Source organism: Pan troglodytes, chromosome 6 (assembly GCF_028858775.2).
Source record: "Pan troglodytes isolate AG18354 chromosome 6, NHGRI_mPanTro3-v2.0_pri, whole genome shotgun sequence".
NCBI classification, from domain to species: Eukaryota; Metazoa; Chordata; class Mammalia; order Primates; family Hominidae; genus Pan; species Pan troglodytes.
The window spans coordinates 104,783,020-104,799,597 of record NC_072404.2 but is presented as its reverse complement, the minus strand read 5'-3'; the positions used below and the strand labels follow the sequence as shown (position 1 = coordinate 104,799,597).

The 16,578-nt window shown below is 36.7% G+C and overlaps 1 protein-coding gene across 3 annotated transcripts in view; it reads left to right on the top strand.

Moving 5' to 3' along the window:
* The window catches only part of PON2 (paraoxonase 2), a 30,413-nt gene extending 18,471 nt beyond the window's left edge, over positions 1–11,942 (top strand). The window contains exons 3-9 of one of the 3 annotated variants that reach the window (XR_010158906.1): positions 499–554; positions 4,325–4,490; positions 5,023–5,149; positions 6,705–6,905; positions 9,738–9,819; positions 10,534–10,687; positions 11,313–11,942. Coding sequence is in view for 2 of the 3 variants with exons in the window: in XM_519213.7 (XP_519213.3) it covers positions 499–554; positions 4,325–4,490; positions 5,023–5,149; positions 6,705–6,905; positions 9,738–9,819; positions 10,559–10,687; positions 11,313–11,471 (920 nt within the window). In the remaining variant the exon portion in view is untranslated. The remainder of the gene's footprint in view (positions 1–498; positions 555–4,324; positions 4,491–5,022; positions 5,150–6,704; positions 6,906–9,737; positions 9,820–10,533; positions 10,688–11,312) is intronic. The other 2 variants (XM_001170049.6, XM_519213.7) reach the window with 2 other exon arrangements.
* Positions 11,943–16,578: the final 4,636 nt, after the last annotated feature.

Below are 16,578 nucleotides of genomic sequence, written 5' to 3'. Positions count from 1 at the left end.
TGAGCACAAGTAGGCACTGTTTTTAAAAGAAGGAATATATAATCCCAGGTGTTTTACCTCTGTTAATGAGAAAGATGTCTGTTTGCTTCAGATTGAATGAGCAAAGAAGAGGACAAGGATATTTGCATGGTTAAATGCCTATGAGCCCTTCCTTCAGAAAGTAATATTCCCCTGATGTCAATTACTTTTATACGGACATCTGGATGTTTATCATGAGAGTGTACAGATGTCAACTTTTTCAGTATTATAGCTGGAAATGTGGTGATAACTTGACTTTGATTTGAGTAAACATAAAATATCTAACATTTAAAGTCAGAAGTTCACTTCAGGAAGGGGTTTAAACTGACATTTATTAAAAAGAATGGTTCCTTGGAAAAAACATCAGAACCATCCCTAAAGATACAGTCACTCCGATAAAGTAAACAGAGTCCCAGTTATGCTCTGTGTAACAAATAACAGAACTTGAACATGACATTTATCTGTTCCTTAAACTTACAGAAGCTGGCTCTGAAGATATTGACATACTTCCCAATGGTCTGGCTTTTTTTAGTGTGGTGAGTGTCTTCTTCCTTCCCCAAATTCAGCAGAGGAGATACAAGGGTATTTGATGAGGGCTGCAGAACAGTAAGTTGCTTTTAAAATTCATTTTCCAAAATGCATTCTGAAGAAAAGAGAGGTCAAACAAGATCTTGGAAAACTTCCTCCAGCTTTTCTAAATGTAGAGATGAAGACTCTTTGCCCATTGAGATAGTGTTCTTTATTTCCCCTTTGCATTGCACTAAAATATTCCAATGCAGTCTGTGTTTTGTTTTGTTTTTTCTTTTTTAATTTTTTTTATTTTTTGAGACGGAGTCTTGTTCTGGTTGCCCCGGCTGGAGTGCAGTGGCATGATCTCAGCTTACTGCAACCTCCGCCTCCCGGGTTCAAGCAATTCTTTTGCCTCAGCCTCCCGAGTAGCTGGGATTACAGGCGCCCACCACCATGCCCGGCTAATTTTTGTATTTTTAGTAGAGATGGGGTTTTGCCGTGTTGGCCAGGCTGGTCTCAAACTCCTGACCTCAGGTGATCGCCTGCCTCAGCCTCCCAAAGTGCTGGCATTACGGGAGTGAGCCACCACGCCCAGCGCAATCTGTGTTTTAAATGTGCATTATTAAAAGGGATATTTGAGGTCTTACTGTGGATACTCAATACTAACATTATACTATTTTAAATACAGCATCTACTCATCTTTCTATTACTATTCAACTTGAAGCAAATATTCTTGCCATTATTATTTATTTTCAAATATTATACCAACCTTGCCCTTTTGCTTTCTTTCTTTTTTCCCCTGAATAGCCAATCATAAGTGGAAAGTCATTGAGTTTATTTACACCCTTCATTTTGCCTTGATTCTTGTAAGCTGAAAAACAATATCCTTTCTGGGTATACAATAGAAAGACTTTAAAAACAATTGGCTTGTGAATATTGTTGTGAATATTGTTGAAACTAGCTTGTAACAATGTCCATTCTAATTGGAAATCCAGATAAGGGGACAGATGAGGAGGTTCTGACCACCTACCTCCCTGGCTTGGGCAGACATAGGAGTTCTTGGCATCTTCATAGGTCCAGTTTTTCTGGAGGAAGAAGTAACCAACTCTGACACCTGACTGTAATTATTCCATTTCCTCTCAACATCCATTATTTTCAGGCTCTGAGACTCAAGAGGGATGTGAAATACTGGGAGATACTTAGAAGGGAGTCACCACACTAATAAAATAGTTGTTAGACTTATGAGAAAGGTGAGAGAACTCAGCTTGGAGTAGAATGAGAATTAGAACACTCTTCAGGTTCCTGATGGTTTTTATGTGGAAGACAGTGAGCAGCTGGTTATTACCACTGAGGCAATAAAGAGATACTGTGGGCTTTAGCAGAAACACCAGTATATATATTTAGTTTTTAAAATAAGGTTTTAAAAGGAATGTTTTATTTAATTGCCTACACAGAATGAATAAAGTGATATTTATAGTAGGACTCTGGGTTTGTTGAGGAGCACATGCTTGCACATGTGTGGCTTAGGAAAAACCACTGGGACCACTAGTCTAAAATATTCATAAGTAAAGATGCAAACATTCTGAATAAAGTAGAAGGCAGTTGCATTGATTTTTTTATTTGTTTGTTTATTTGTGTTTTTTGTTGTTGTTTTGCAAGGATGTGTTCTTGGAGATTTTTATAATCTAGAATTCACCTATTTCAAGATTTCTCTCCAGCCCCCATAGTAATAAATCTGAAGTAGGAGGGATGAGGTCTCCAAACACATAAATCTACAGCCATTTTAGCTTGGGGGCATGTTATAGTTACAAAGATCTTATACCCATATCAATAGAACTTTTTCTGCTTTTTTTCTGTTACCCTCCTTTGTTCATTTGACTTTTTTTAAAATTTAGAAACATTCCCAGTTTGCTGCTGTTTTTCATTTACTTGGCATTGTCTCTAATAAAACCTAGAGTGTACTCTCTTCTAAATAAAGAGGTCCTACATTGTGGAGGTTGTTCATTCTTCTTCCTAGCATTTTAGCTCATCTAACCCAACCTATTTTACAGTTATGAGTTGAGGGTCACCTCAAAACTAATGTCACACTTCATGAAGAATTGGATGACATAGAATAAAATATAAAAAATGTAAACAATGTGAGTGTGCTTAACACCACTGAACTGTACACTTAAAAATGGTGAAAGTGATGAATGTTATATGTATTTTATCACAATTAAAAATAAATTTTTAAAAAGAGAAAAAATACTTAAATAAATAAGGAGTGCGAACATAACCATGACTAGTTATCACCATCTGATAGTGCTTCCTTTGCATGTAAATCATGCTTTTGTTTTGGGGACATTCATAAAGGATAGGGATTAACTGAAGTGGCACTGCCATGTAACAATAGCATAATTCCAGTTTGTTCTACTTACCAGGCCTGCCCTCCATGAAAATATACAATTGTAGATAATCTTTTTTAATTGGAGAGATTTCCTCTTATGTCCAATTTTATACATAAAGTAAGACTTTTTTATTGTGTGCCTAAATTTGTGTAAATATGACTGCATCGTATTTGTAAACTGAATTAGGTAGTGCATTCACATAAAATTTAACATCACCAAGAAGGCTTTACCTTAAGAATGTAATGATGAATCACCATTTTAGATAGACTGATAGGTAATTTATTAACTGATTTAAAAGAGAAAAGACCTATATCATCTCAGTGAGTACCAAAAAAGCATTTAATAAAATTCAATACTCATTCCTAAAGTTCCAAGCAAACTAGAAAGATAAGGAAAATTCCCACAAAACTACAGCAAACATCATTCTTGATGGTGAAGCATTGGCTGCATTTGCATTAATGCTCAGAACAGGAAGAAAATACCCAACACCACAACCATCAGTAATCTACTGGAGTTCTTAGTAATTCAGTAAAACGAGAAAAAGAAATGTGAGATAGAAAAGAAAAAGACAAAACTGTCATTAGAGAAGCAGGGACTGGCTCAATTGCCCAGGCTGATGTGCAGTAGTGCAATCATAGCTCACTGCAGCCTGAACTCCTAAACTCCTGTGCTCAAGAGGTCCTTCCACCTCAGCCTTCCGAGCAGCTAGGACTACAAGTGCTCACCATAACACTCAGCTAATTTTTTTTTTTTTTTTTTTTTTTTTTTTTTGTAGAGACAGAGTCTTGCTATGTTGCCCAGGCTGGTCTCAAACTGCTGGCCTCTAGCAGTCCTCCCACGTCAGCCTCCCAAAGTGCTGGAATTATAGGCATGAGCCACCAGGCCTGACCTAAAGCTGTAGTAATTTAAAAAGTGTTATATTGGCACAGGACTAGACACGAGACATTAAAAGAACAAAACAGAGAGTCCCTAAATAGACCAATATGTAAATGTCAGAGATCTAGCACATGATAAAGGTGATATTTTGAATCAGTGGGAGAAGGATGGACTGTATGCCAGGCACTGTTCCAGGCACTGGGATCTAGCAGTGAACAAATTTCCACAGTCAGTATGTAGATGTCACTTTTCTCCACCCTCAGCTCTCCCTGGAATCATCTAGTCCACCAACCTTCTGATTACTCTCTGAAGAGAATAAATCCCTGATCTTCTTTTCAGTTATTTTCAGGCTTTCAGTATTCCACCTCCCCGTTATTATTTTTTCTGTTATCTTTTCTCTGTTTTTTGAGTTTTTGTGGCTTTATGCCACTACTTTAACCACAATCTCTATTTATCCTTCATGTACAGTTCCCATGTTAGTCCATAAAAATACTTAAGCTTTTGTATTTAACATTTTTCACCGTTTTGGAAAGGGTCTAAAATTCCCAGGACTCCACAGCTTTGCACCAGATAAGCCTGGAGGAATACTAATGATGGATCTAAAAGAAGAAAAACCAAGGGCACGGGAATTAAGAATCAGCCGTGGGTTTGATTTGGCCTCATTCAATCCACATGGCATCAGCACTTTCATAGACAACGGTAAGAGCCAATGGGCTACCAACATTTAGTAATGTGTGATGGTTCACAAATGACTGTGAAAAATAGATTCGGATCATAGTTATAGGAAGAGAAGAACAATTAACTCATGAGTGATTTCTGTATTCTTCATTACAAAGAACTTGTTCATTTGCCTCTTCAGCTGGCAGTAAGTTATGCTACATTTTGAAATTCCTAACAGGTAACACCTGAAAGAATGTTTAGATTTCATAATCTTTTCATATACCTACGATCATCACATTTAAAAAAGAACTGTATTTTTGAATTAAAGTAGAAACAGATTATGCATGAATTCTGTATATGGAGTAGGAAACACTTTCTTAAAGGTCAGGGAACCAATGATCAGAAATAACACCAGACGGACAGCAATAGGAAAGACAGAGAATGATCTGTTAGGTCGTCTAACAGCTTATACATTCAACCTTTCCTTGCCTGTGGTATTTAAATGTCAGTGCCTGCCCAGAGGTCCCGTAGTTATGTCTTGTAAATTAACTCTGTTCTTTCAATTCTTTAGATGACACAGTTTATCTCTTTGTTGTAAACCACCCAGAATTCAAGAATACAGTGGAAATTTTTAAATTTGAAGAAGCAGAAAATTCTCTGTTGCATCTGAAAACAGTCAAACATGAGCTTCTTCCAAGGTACTTCCTCATTTTGTTCCTTCTCTAATTTATCCCCAGCATTTGCAAACAATCCCTATGGTGGGTTGTCCTGTCATCTTTTATAAGCGCTAATGTATATATTAGCTAATATGTAAGAGCTAAAGAGCTTATATTTCCTTATTTATAAATGTGTGTGTATAGTTTCCTTATAAACCAGGGCAAGCATGGCATATGAAAGTTGATGTCACTCATTATACTATTCACTGTTCTATGCGGACTCCTTTGAGAAATGATGAAGTGCCCGACTACAGGGTGATACTCTTCAGGCCCATCTTGAGGGTAGAAGGCAAACCCTAACATTTTTTCCTGCTGTCACCCTCCATCTTAGATGACTCATCACCCAGATGAGTGTCTTGCCAAGGAAGAATGGCCTGTTTTTTATTGGGTTTGTATGCTTTGCATGGGACTTTATACCAATCGCTTTCATAGGGTTAGTGATGGTTGCATGCTAGTAATCCCACAGAATTAGAGCCACTCAAGTTGAGAGTGAGTCATTACACTTCAAGAACATAAAGCTGGTTGAAAATGTGGCTAAAAGAGAATCATGTGTACCCCCACCCCCAATTCAGTGTGTATTAGCCTACTGCTTCTTTTAGTTTAAACTTGATGAATATTTTTAATTTCTAATGAAATTTCATTTCTAATGAAATTAAAAACATTGCCTATCTAGGGCCTATCTGTGCCTATCTAGGGCATAAGCATGTAACTTCCAATCATTCCTTCCAAAAATGCACTTGATAAAAAAAAAATAGGAGCATAAATACCATCCAAGCATTATGGTGCTCTTTCAGAAAAATGAGACCTACCTTCCCTGTAGCTCTATATTTTTCATTTAGCAAAGAATAAAGCAGCTCTTTCAGAAATTTTTGCATAGAGTAATTGGAATTTAAATTTAATAACACCCTCACCTAACTGGTCTTAAAATGAAATTGTTTTTAGCATATAAATCTCTCACCTGAAGCATTGTACTATGGCAATTTTATCATCCATCTCTCTGCAAGTGTTTATCGAGTGCCTGTTCATTCTCGGCATGTCAGCTTTGTGAAGCAGGTAGAAATTGAACAGTCAACCTTAGTTTGACTAATAACTAAGCCAGGGAAATTAGAAAAATCCAGGAACTGAGTAAATGGAAGCTAGGTAAATGTTACTGACTGCCTAACCAGCTCACCAGCCAATCAGGCTCTCTGCAGCTCTGTACTGTGGACAGCTCTGTCCTTACGTATAATTGTTAAACCCTACATTTCTTGCTGTCAAAAAACATGCCCTGATGGCACTAAGTTCTTTCTTCTCTTATGGTAATCCTGCCATAATTGCTAAATGACCTGTGTTCAGATTACCTGGTACCATACAAAATTGTTCTCTGGCAACAATATTATAGTATATTGTATATGACTGTAGTCGTGATTTTTAGCTCGTCTTTCCCTCTTACCAAAAATTTAAAGCACATGTTGCATAAATCTTATGAGTACTTAATATTTAATATGGAGACCAACAGGCCTTTTATTTCCTCTCACATGCTATTTTTCTTTTTCAGTGTGAATGATATCACAGCTGTTGGACCGGCACATTTCTATGCCACAAATGACCACTACTTCTCTGATCCTTTCTTAAAGTATTTAGAAACATACTTGAACTTACACTGGGCAAATGTTGTTTACTACAGTCCAAATGAAGTTAAAGTGGTAGCAGAAGGATTTGATTCAGCAAATGGGATCAATATTTCACCTGATGATAAGTACGGCCCCTTATAGAATATCTTCATTTTTCTTCAGTTGTGGTGCTGGCCAAATTCTTTACTTTGCTTTCTTTGTCAATGTGAAAATAGTTTTCTTGACATTTATGGTATATTATACATATAATATATAGATACACTATATATATAATTATATATATTTTGTATATATATTTACATATACTTAGTCACATGTATTTATATGCAAATACAATACCATATTTAAGTAAACTATATAATACAGTAATATATATGTATTTATATATAATATATAAAGTTTGGAATACATCATTGTCAAATTTAATTTTATAAATATAAATTTTAAAGTGTGATCATACTGATGCATACATATTGAAGTATCAGGTATTTCCTTTTAAATAAATGTATTATTTTTATTGGCTATACATTATTCCATTATAAGGATGATCTTAAACTAATTTAACCAATTCTCTATTGATGGATATGTGTATAGGGGTGGGGAGTTCTACATAAAAAATATTTTATACTTCTTATTTACCATGGAATTTTAAACAAGTATTTTTTTTAAAGAAAAAGTCCCTAGGAGAGTGTTTTTTTGTTTTGTTTTGTTTTTTGGAGATGGAGTCTCACTCCATCGCCCAGGCTGGAGTGCAATGGCATGATCTCAGCTCACCTCAACCTCCGCCTCCTGGGTTCAAGTGATTCTCCTGCCTCAGCCTCCCAAGTAGCTGGGATTATAGGCATGCGCCACCATGCTTGGCTAATTTTGTATTTTTAGTAGAGATGAGGTTTCTCCATGTTGGTCAGGCTAGTCTTGAACCTCCGACCTCAGGTGATCCGCCCACCTCAGCCTCCCAAAGTGCTGGGATTACAGGCATAAGCCACCACACCTGGCTCTAAGAGAGTATTATAACATAATGGTTAAACTTGCAGATTTTGGACTCATACAGGCCTGGGTTCAAATCCCACCCAGGGCACTGGCTAAATGGTTCTATGAGCTACTTTTCTGTAGAACAGACCCCTAGAAATAGAACTATTTGCTCAAACAGTGTGATTCTTTTAAATGTTAACTTTAATAGATATTGCCAAATTGTCCTCCAGAATTATCTCATTATTTTTATATGCACAACCACAACCTATAAGAGAAGATATTAAATTCTTGATAGCTTTCTTATCTACTGCCTCAGCACACTGAAAAATTTAAACTACTACAAATACAACATAAAATAAATTTGGCACTCCTTGACAACTAAATGCCCTTATTTTTGTAATCCAATTTCTTCTCCTTTCTTGTTGACTATAGAAAAAGAATGTAGAATCATTTAATTTAAATTGTCTCTAACTGACCTGATCCAACCTCTGCAGCCAAATCTGTTTTTCACTCTTATATTTCCATTATGAGAGTCAAACTTTCCAATCACCCAAGCTAACAAAAAAATAACAATAATGAAAAGGGAGAATCAGCTTTTACTCCTCTTTCACCATTCCTATCCAGCCTGTAGGCAGGTCCTGTTGGTTCTACCTGTGCCTCCTTCCTCTACCCCCAAACTCCTTTCCCTTTGAGTGAGACCTGCCTAGTTTAGGTTGTCATCCTCTCTGACTAGCATATGAGACTTTCTTCCAATTTGTTTTCTGTCTACTTGGATTTTTTTCACTCTTGCCAATTTTGTCTATCTCTATTAGCCTTGAAGGGCTCCCCAAAGAGGGAACTCTGTCTTCCTCACCTTTGACTCCTTATGCCAGTACAGTGCCAGGCACAAAGCAAATGCTCAGGAATTGTGGAACAGAACTGACCATTTGTTGCCACTTTATTATTCTAAGATTTCAGTGGAATCCAATGCTTATCAAATCAAGGCAGGGTAAAGGGTTGGACTTTGTTTAACAGGCCACCTCCAACCTCCCTTTTCTACTATTTCCATGCTTTCTATGCTTTAGACAAAGAACTCATTGTTTTAAACATTCCTTCCTCTTCTTGCTCCTGTGATTCTGCTCTTGTGCTTGCTTCTGCCTGGGAAGTGCCTCCTCCGTCCTCATCTCCTCAAATCTCATCTCTCTTTACATAGCCACTGCAGATGCCCCTTCCTTGGTGAGCCTTTCTGTGTCCTCGGAAGTTAGCTATTTCTAGACCTGAACTATTTCTCATGCTTATTAGGTGTTTAATGTGTACAAACCAGTGAGATTGTTCCAACACACTATAAACTTTCAAGGAGAGAGGCTGTGTCTTCTTCATGTTTATATCTGCTACAACACTGAGTTCATGGCTTTTCACACATAATTGCTCAACAGAGCAGGTGCCATGGAACAGTCAATTCAATGAGTAAAATTACCTCAAAATAGTCCGTTAATTCACTCACCTTTGACGTAGACAGATTATTCTGAATTGATACTTATCTCTTACTCTTAAAATTCGCTATGTATTAATAAATATTTTATTGAATATTAAGGAATGATTACTATTTTAATAAGATGTTCTTTACCATATATTTCTATATGTACATGATAATTAGAAGTATCAAATTATATTGTGGAATGTAAAAGCTTTTCTTGTGAAGCCAAGCATTTGTTTTATTGTCATTTCAGTGGCAAATATGGACTTCATATTCAAAATGATGTTCTATATTATTTTTCCTTACAAGCTTTTTGAAAAACAATTTAATAATTCCATGATTGTTGTGGCACCACTGAATTGATTCTGAAAGCTTACTTTTTAAATAGAAATTGACGTTTATCAAGCATTCCTTGAGGGCCCATGATTGATTAACTTCTTGGCAGGTTATTAAGACTTATTCTTTCATACTGTATTAATGAAGCTTTATATTGGCATGGAGCTCTAACCACTGTGTCCTTTCTGCAAAGGTATATCTATGTTGCTGACATATTGGCTCATGAAATTCATGTTTTGGAAAAACACACTAATATGAATTTAACTCAGTTGAAGGTAAAATATTTATTTTTACATATAGACAGTAATCTATTATGCTTTGCAATGACATAGTTTTTCTATAAGAGTACCACATGTAGAACAAAATATGGATGCCAGTGTAGCTATTCTGGGTTTTTAAATACTCCCTACAACTAGAGAAAGCTCCTGTTTCCAGCGATCACAAGAACTGACCATGATTACATGCAGCAGCAGGTTGAGAGTGATATTCATCAGATTTAGGGCCCATTCCATGAAGTATTGATGGCAGTGGAAGAATTCCAATAAGAATTTTCACAATTGAAAATACTAATAGATGAATTCTCAAATGAAGGTTTATGCACAGTGTCAGTTCTTTCAATAATAAATGAAGGTAGAAATTGGGTTCCACACCATTATTATTTTCTTCCTACTCAACAACACATATTTTAGGTTGATTAAGAATTTCCTATCTTGCTTTGATTGACTTCCTTGAGCTAACTGATCATTGTGCATCTTTTAAAGGAAAAGGAGTTCAGTTTGTAAGAGAGATTTTTAGAGAGACCGATTATCACCCTAACTTTCTTAATTTCAGGGAAGAAGAAAAGTGGCTCCAAACCAGTTTTTAATACATTCCTTTTAAGCAATATTGGTGTTAGAAGGTGGAAGCAGGGCGATGTGTAATTTTCTCACATGCATAGAGGCAGGAAGGTTACCTCTAAATTACTTAATCAAGTTTCTCATGTCATTTAGATATTGACAATTTCTCATTTGGAAGGTACTTGAGCTGGATACACTGGTGGATAATTTATCTATTGATCCTTCCTCGGGGGACATCTGGGTAGGCTGTCATCCTAATGGCCAGAAGCTCTTCGTGTATGACCCGAACAATCCTCCCTCGTCAGAGGTTTTTATATTTTCAGTTTTTAAAACTTAATTATTCAAGTCCTTTTGAACTAATAATACAATAAATTGTCACAGGGATGATTTGTTTAGTTATTTTAAAGCAATAATAAGCTTATGTCGTGGTTTTGTAATTGCGTTAAGCCAATAATTGGCAGAATGTTACATTGTTCAAATACTTTAAGAAAGGTAATCTTTTGATGTATTAAATTATGGTGGAAACTAGTCAAAAGGCATTTTTATAAAGACATGTGCCCTTCTTGGGTGGTATACTGGCAATTTTTAAAATATCTGATTTATTGTCAGCTCACCACATGATGTGATATTTGTTCATGTTGAAGTAGTGTGAAAGTAGGCACATTAGTATGAAAGTATTTCTATTAAAGCTGAATTGCTATAATAACACTAAATCCTGTGTTGGCATGGAATAACTAGATGGTTTTAAGAAAGTACTTTCTTTGAAGATTGGAGAAAGTACTTTAATTTAAACATTAAAAAGATTGGTAACTGCTATTTTCAACAGCATGTCCCCTTAATCAGTGTGTCATTGTGGAAAACAGGGCTTATTGATGATTGAGTGACATGCATGTACGGTGGTCTTATATTAATACTTTGTATCCCCTGAATAGGTTCTCCGCATCCAGAACATTCTATCTGAGAAGCCTACAGTGACTACAGTTTATGCCAACAATGGGTCTGTTCTCCAAGGAAGTTCTGTAGCCTCAGTGTATGATGGGAAGCTGCTCATAGGCACTTTATACCACAGAGCCTTGTATTGTGAACTCTAAATTGTACTTTTGGCATGAAAGTGCGATAACTTAACAATTAATTTTCTATGAATTGCTAATTCTGAGGGAATTTAACCAGTAACATTGACCCAGAAATGTATGGCATGTGTAGTTAATTTTATTCCAGTAAGGAACGGCCCTTTTAGTTCTTAGAGCACTTTTAACAAAAAAGGAAAATGAACAGGTTCCTTAAAATGCCAAGCAAGGGACAGAAAAGAAAGCTGCTTTCGAATAAAGTGAATACATTTTGCACAAAGTAAGCCTCACCTTTGCCTTCCAACTGCCAGAACATGGATTCCACTGAAATAGAGTGAATTATATTTCCTTAAAATGTGAGTGACCTCAGTTCTGGCACTGTGACCACTATGGCTGTTTAGAACTACTGATAATAACGTATTTTGATGTTTTGTACTTACATCTTTGTTTACCATTAAAAAGTTGGAGTTATATTAAAGACTAACTAAAATCCCAGTTTTGTCTGTGTTTAATTCTCAAGGCATATGGCTAGGAGAAATGGGAAAGCAGCTGCTTCCTTATGGAGTTTGGATAGGCAGGCATGGCCATATTAATTTCTCTTGTGGAAAGCTGAAAGTGAATGGACTCTTAATTTGAAACAACAACAACAAAAATCAATGAAATATTGCCACTCAAATTCCCAGTTCCTAAGGAGGTTTCCATCAGCTCTCTTCCTTAATGGGAGTCCACTTTAGATACAAAGAGGAAATAAGGGTTTGGACAGGAAGGTCTTGCCACCTCCTCATTGAACAGAACTGTGAACTAAAGCCAGGAGAATGAAGTCAGTTGTCCGTGACCACATGGTTAAGCAGCAGCAATGCTAGGATCAGGGCCGCGTGCCCAGCTCACAGAGGGAGAGTTTTTCTGCTCACTGTACCTCCTATAAAATCATCATAAGCCCTAGAGAGAGACTTTCATGTGTTTCTTTCCATTGTAATTTATCAAAGCACTTTACTTCACTTCTCATACTTTTTCCCTATCATCATCATGAAAATATTTGTCAGTTAATTACAATATGCCAAACAATGCACTGAAAGTATTACATTCGTTATCTTATTTAATCCTAATTGCAGCCTGGAGTAAGTATTGATATTATATCACTGTTAACATTTCACAGATATTCAGTCTATTTCTGATGCCAGAGCCTGTACCGCTAACCACTACATGATGCTACTGCCATAGAATGAACTAGTATTACTCTTTTTCCTAATGTATACAGTTTCTTCATGTTTTGTAGATATGTTTGAGTTCTGCTTTTAGATGAATCATTTAATGGATTTTAAATTTAAATTTCAGTAGTATTCTTAAATTTGGCCTGTATCCATTTGGCCTGTGTTGTTATTTATATATTTAAATAGTTTGCTACATATTGTATTGGATTTATTTCATGCTAAAATAATTATTTTCTTTTTTGTTTACATTGTCCATGGGAAAATGCTAAGTCACAGATGAATACAGCAAGATTAAATATTGCAGACCTAGGGATCCAAATGAAGAACTAGATGTTTTAGATTTTATGAGATTATATCAGACTATCTAAAAAGCTACATTTATAAAAAGTACTGGAATACAGTAGGCATAAAACAAACTTGGTTTCTATTGCATTTATTACAAATTTTAGAACAAAACCATGCCCTTTGCAGCAACATGGATGCAGCTAGAGGTCATCCTAAGCAAATTAATGCAGGAACAGAAAACCAACTATTGCATGTCCTCACTTATAAGTGGGAGCTAAACATTGAATACACATAGACAAAAATGGGAACAACAGACACTGGGGACCACTAGACAGAAGGGAGAATGAGGCTATGGGCTGAAAAACTAACTGTTGGGTACTATGCTCATCACTTGGGTGACAGGACCATCCATATCCCAAACCTCAGCATCATGCAGTATACCCAGGTAACAACTCTACACCTGTACTCTTCCACTACCCCCTCAAAAAACACTGGGGAGTACAATTTGCTGGATCATATGGTAGAAGTATGTTTAATTTTGAAGGAAACTGCCAAACTATTCCAAGTGGCTATACTGCTTTGCATTTGCACCAAGCAGTGAATGAGAGTTCCTATTACTCCACACCCTGGCCAGCATTTGGTGTTGTCAGTATTTTGGATTATACTATTATGAAGTGGTATCTCATTTTGATTTCCAATTACCTGATGACATAAAATGTTGAACATTATTATGCTTGTTTGCTATCTGTATGTCTTCTCTGATAAGGTGCCTGTTTATACCATTGGCCCATTTAAAAAATCTTCCTTTTGTTATTGTTTTGTTTTCTTATTAAGTTTTAAGAGTGCTTTGAATATTTGGAATAACAATCTTTTGTTAGGTATGTCTCTTGCAAATATTTTCTCCCAGTCTGTTGCTTGTCTTCTCATTCTCTTGACAGTGTGTTCTGCAGAGGATATTTATTTTTAAAAACAAAATCAGGGCACCTCTATAAGATAATATAGCCACTTCAAATGATACTACAGAATATTAGCATAGACATGTACTCACAGTGTATTTTGAATAAAGCATGCAAGTATTTTTTAAAAATTTATTTGGACAAAAGTATATGTAAATTAATAAGCACATGTGTGGCCAGCCACGGTGGCTCACTCCTGTAATCCCAGCACTTTGGGAGGTTGAGGTGGGCAGATCACCTGAGGTCGGGAGTTTGAGACCAGCTTGACCAACATGGAGAAACCCCATCTCTACTAAAAATACAAAAATTAGCCGGGCGTGGTGGTGCATGCCTGTAATCCCAGCTACTCGGGAGGCTGAGGTAGGAGAATCCTTTGAACCCAGAAGGCAGAGGTAGGTTGCGGTGAGCCAAGACAACACCACTGCACTCCAGCATGGGCAACAAGAGCAAAACTCTGTCTCAAACAACAACAACAACAGCAAAAAAAAAAAAAAAAAAAAAAAAAGCACATATATTATTTATCTTAGAAATAAAAAAATGAATAATCTCTGATTTTTGGCTTCTCTGGACCATGAGGAATTCTATCAAACTCAGTATATTGTGCACTTATTTATGGTGTCCTCTCTCTGATCTTATACTGAGCTGAACAATTGAAAACAACTGAAACTGTAATTGGGATATGACACCATGAGGTGAATATAGGTCTTACAGGTGTGTATGTGTTAATTCTTTTTACTCCAAGATTCCGTTTAGTGACAATAATTGTTTTTTACTTTTTACAAAACCTCAGCTCTTTTATAACAAATGTGAACATGAATACTTAATACAAGGAGTAAGAAAGATTAAGCTATAATACAGTATTTTTTTCATGTTGCATATGGATTAATCCTTAATTGCAACTCATATAAAGCTGATTCTTTTCTCTGGACTTTGATTTGCTCAGTTTGAGTCCTATCTTGGAGTCACAGCCAACCTAGGCTAGTGAATATCTACTCTACTCAGCAAAGCAATGAAAAAGTAACAGCTTAAAAGTAACCCACCACCACACCAGCCACTTCTACCTTTCTGTGGCTACTTGTAGTTTTCATTACTCACACTGTTTTCCAGGGAAGGATTTCTGGGTGTGAGAGAAGGAGCTGGGTGGGAGAATCCCAGTAGCATTCTCTCTTAGCTTTCTGCCCCTGCTTTTCAGCACTTTTCTTCTACTGTGTTTTAATTTTCATTCTCTTTTTATGAGTTTAAGTACACTTTGAGATATTTAAGGAGATCTGTATTTATTCTTCTGTGAACTTTTTTTTTTCCTTCAAGGATGCTGGCCTTTTTCTATGAATTTCTAGTTCTTCATGTGTAAAGGAGGGAATTATTTTTCCAGTTCATAACTAAATCATCCATTATGCAATTCTTGACAGGGATTGAAAACATCAGGAAATGATGTTTTCCATTAGAAGAGAAAGCAGTACAGATATTTTCAAACTTTTAAAATGGAACCTGGTTGTCCCATCATAGGCAGTATTGAGTGCAGAAGACATTACTCAGACCTTTCTTAAGAAAGGGCTAATGTAAAAAATACATTTATTACATGAATTGATTCAAGGCCTGAAAATGATGATTAGGATAAACATGACTTTTGTCACTCCACTTTGAAGAAAACTCTCCAGATTTCTCCTACAATATAAAATGGAAACCACAGCTTTAAATGGACTCTCTGAGGCTGGGAACAGTGGCTGACACTTGTAATCCCAGCATTTTGGGAGGCTGAGGCAGGAGGATCACTTGAGCCCAGGAGTTCATGACCAGCCCGGGCTACATAGCAAGACCCCCATCTCTATGTTAAAAAAAAAAAAAAACTTCAAAAAAAATTACTACAGCTTTATATATAAGATATATGGTGGCACCTGCTGTAGTCCCAGGTACATGAGAGGCTGAGGTGGGAGGATCACATGAGCCTGGGAAGTAGAGCCTGCAGTGAGCCATGATCACACCACTGCACTCACGCCTGGCCAGCAGAGTGAGACCATTTCTCTAAAAATTGTTTAAAAATGAATTCCCTGTTTTTCTATTCATATTGCTTCTGTTTCTTGGTCCCCATATCCATAAATACAGCCCTCTTTAGCAGATTCTCCAAGCCTAGACACCTTTCATTTCTCCCTCTCCCTCACCGCCCCCTTTGCTCATATCCAAACAATTGCCAGTCCCTCCACCTAAACATTTCTCAAATCCATACAATTCTAAGAACTTTGAGAAACAATCTCCTCACCTTCTCCAATCACCCTCACATATCTCACCCAGAAAGGCATCTAACTATCTCCTAGCCTCCAGGAAGGGTAAGTGCTCCACCTGCTCCATAATCCATTCTCATCATTGTGTAGCAATGTTTCTAAAACACCTGCCAAAACATGTTACTTCCAGTGGCTTCCCAATGCCCCTTAGAATATAATTCAAGTTTCTTAACTTGGCCTACAATCTGCCTTCCTCTCCAGATTCAATTCTCACCATCTTCTTCCCAATTCTTTAAGCTCAGTGATTCTCAAAGCATGGTCCCTGGGCCAGCAGCATCAGCATCACCTGCAAACTTGTTAGAGATGCAAATTCTCAAGCCCCACCCCAAATCTAACAAATCTCAAACTCTGGGTCTAGGACTCAGCAATCTCTCTTTTAAGGAGCCCTCCAGGTGATTCT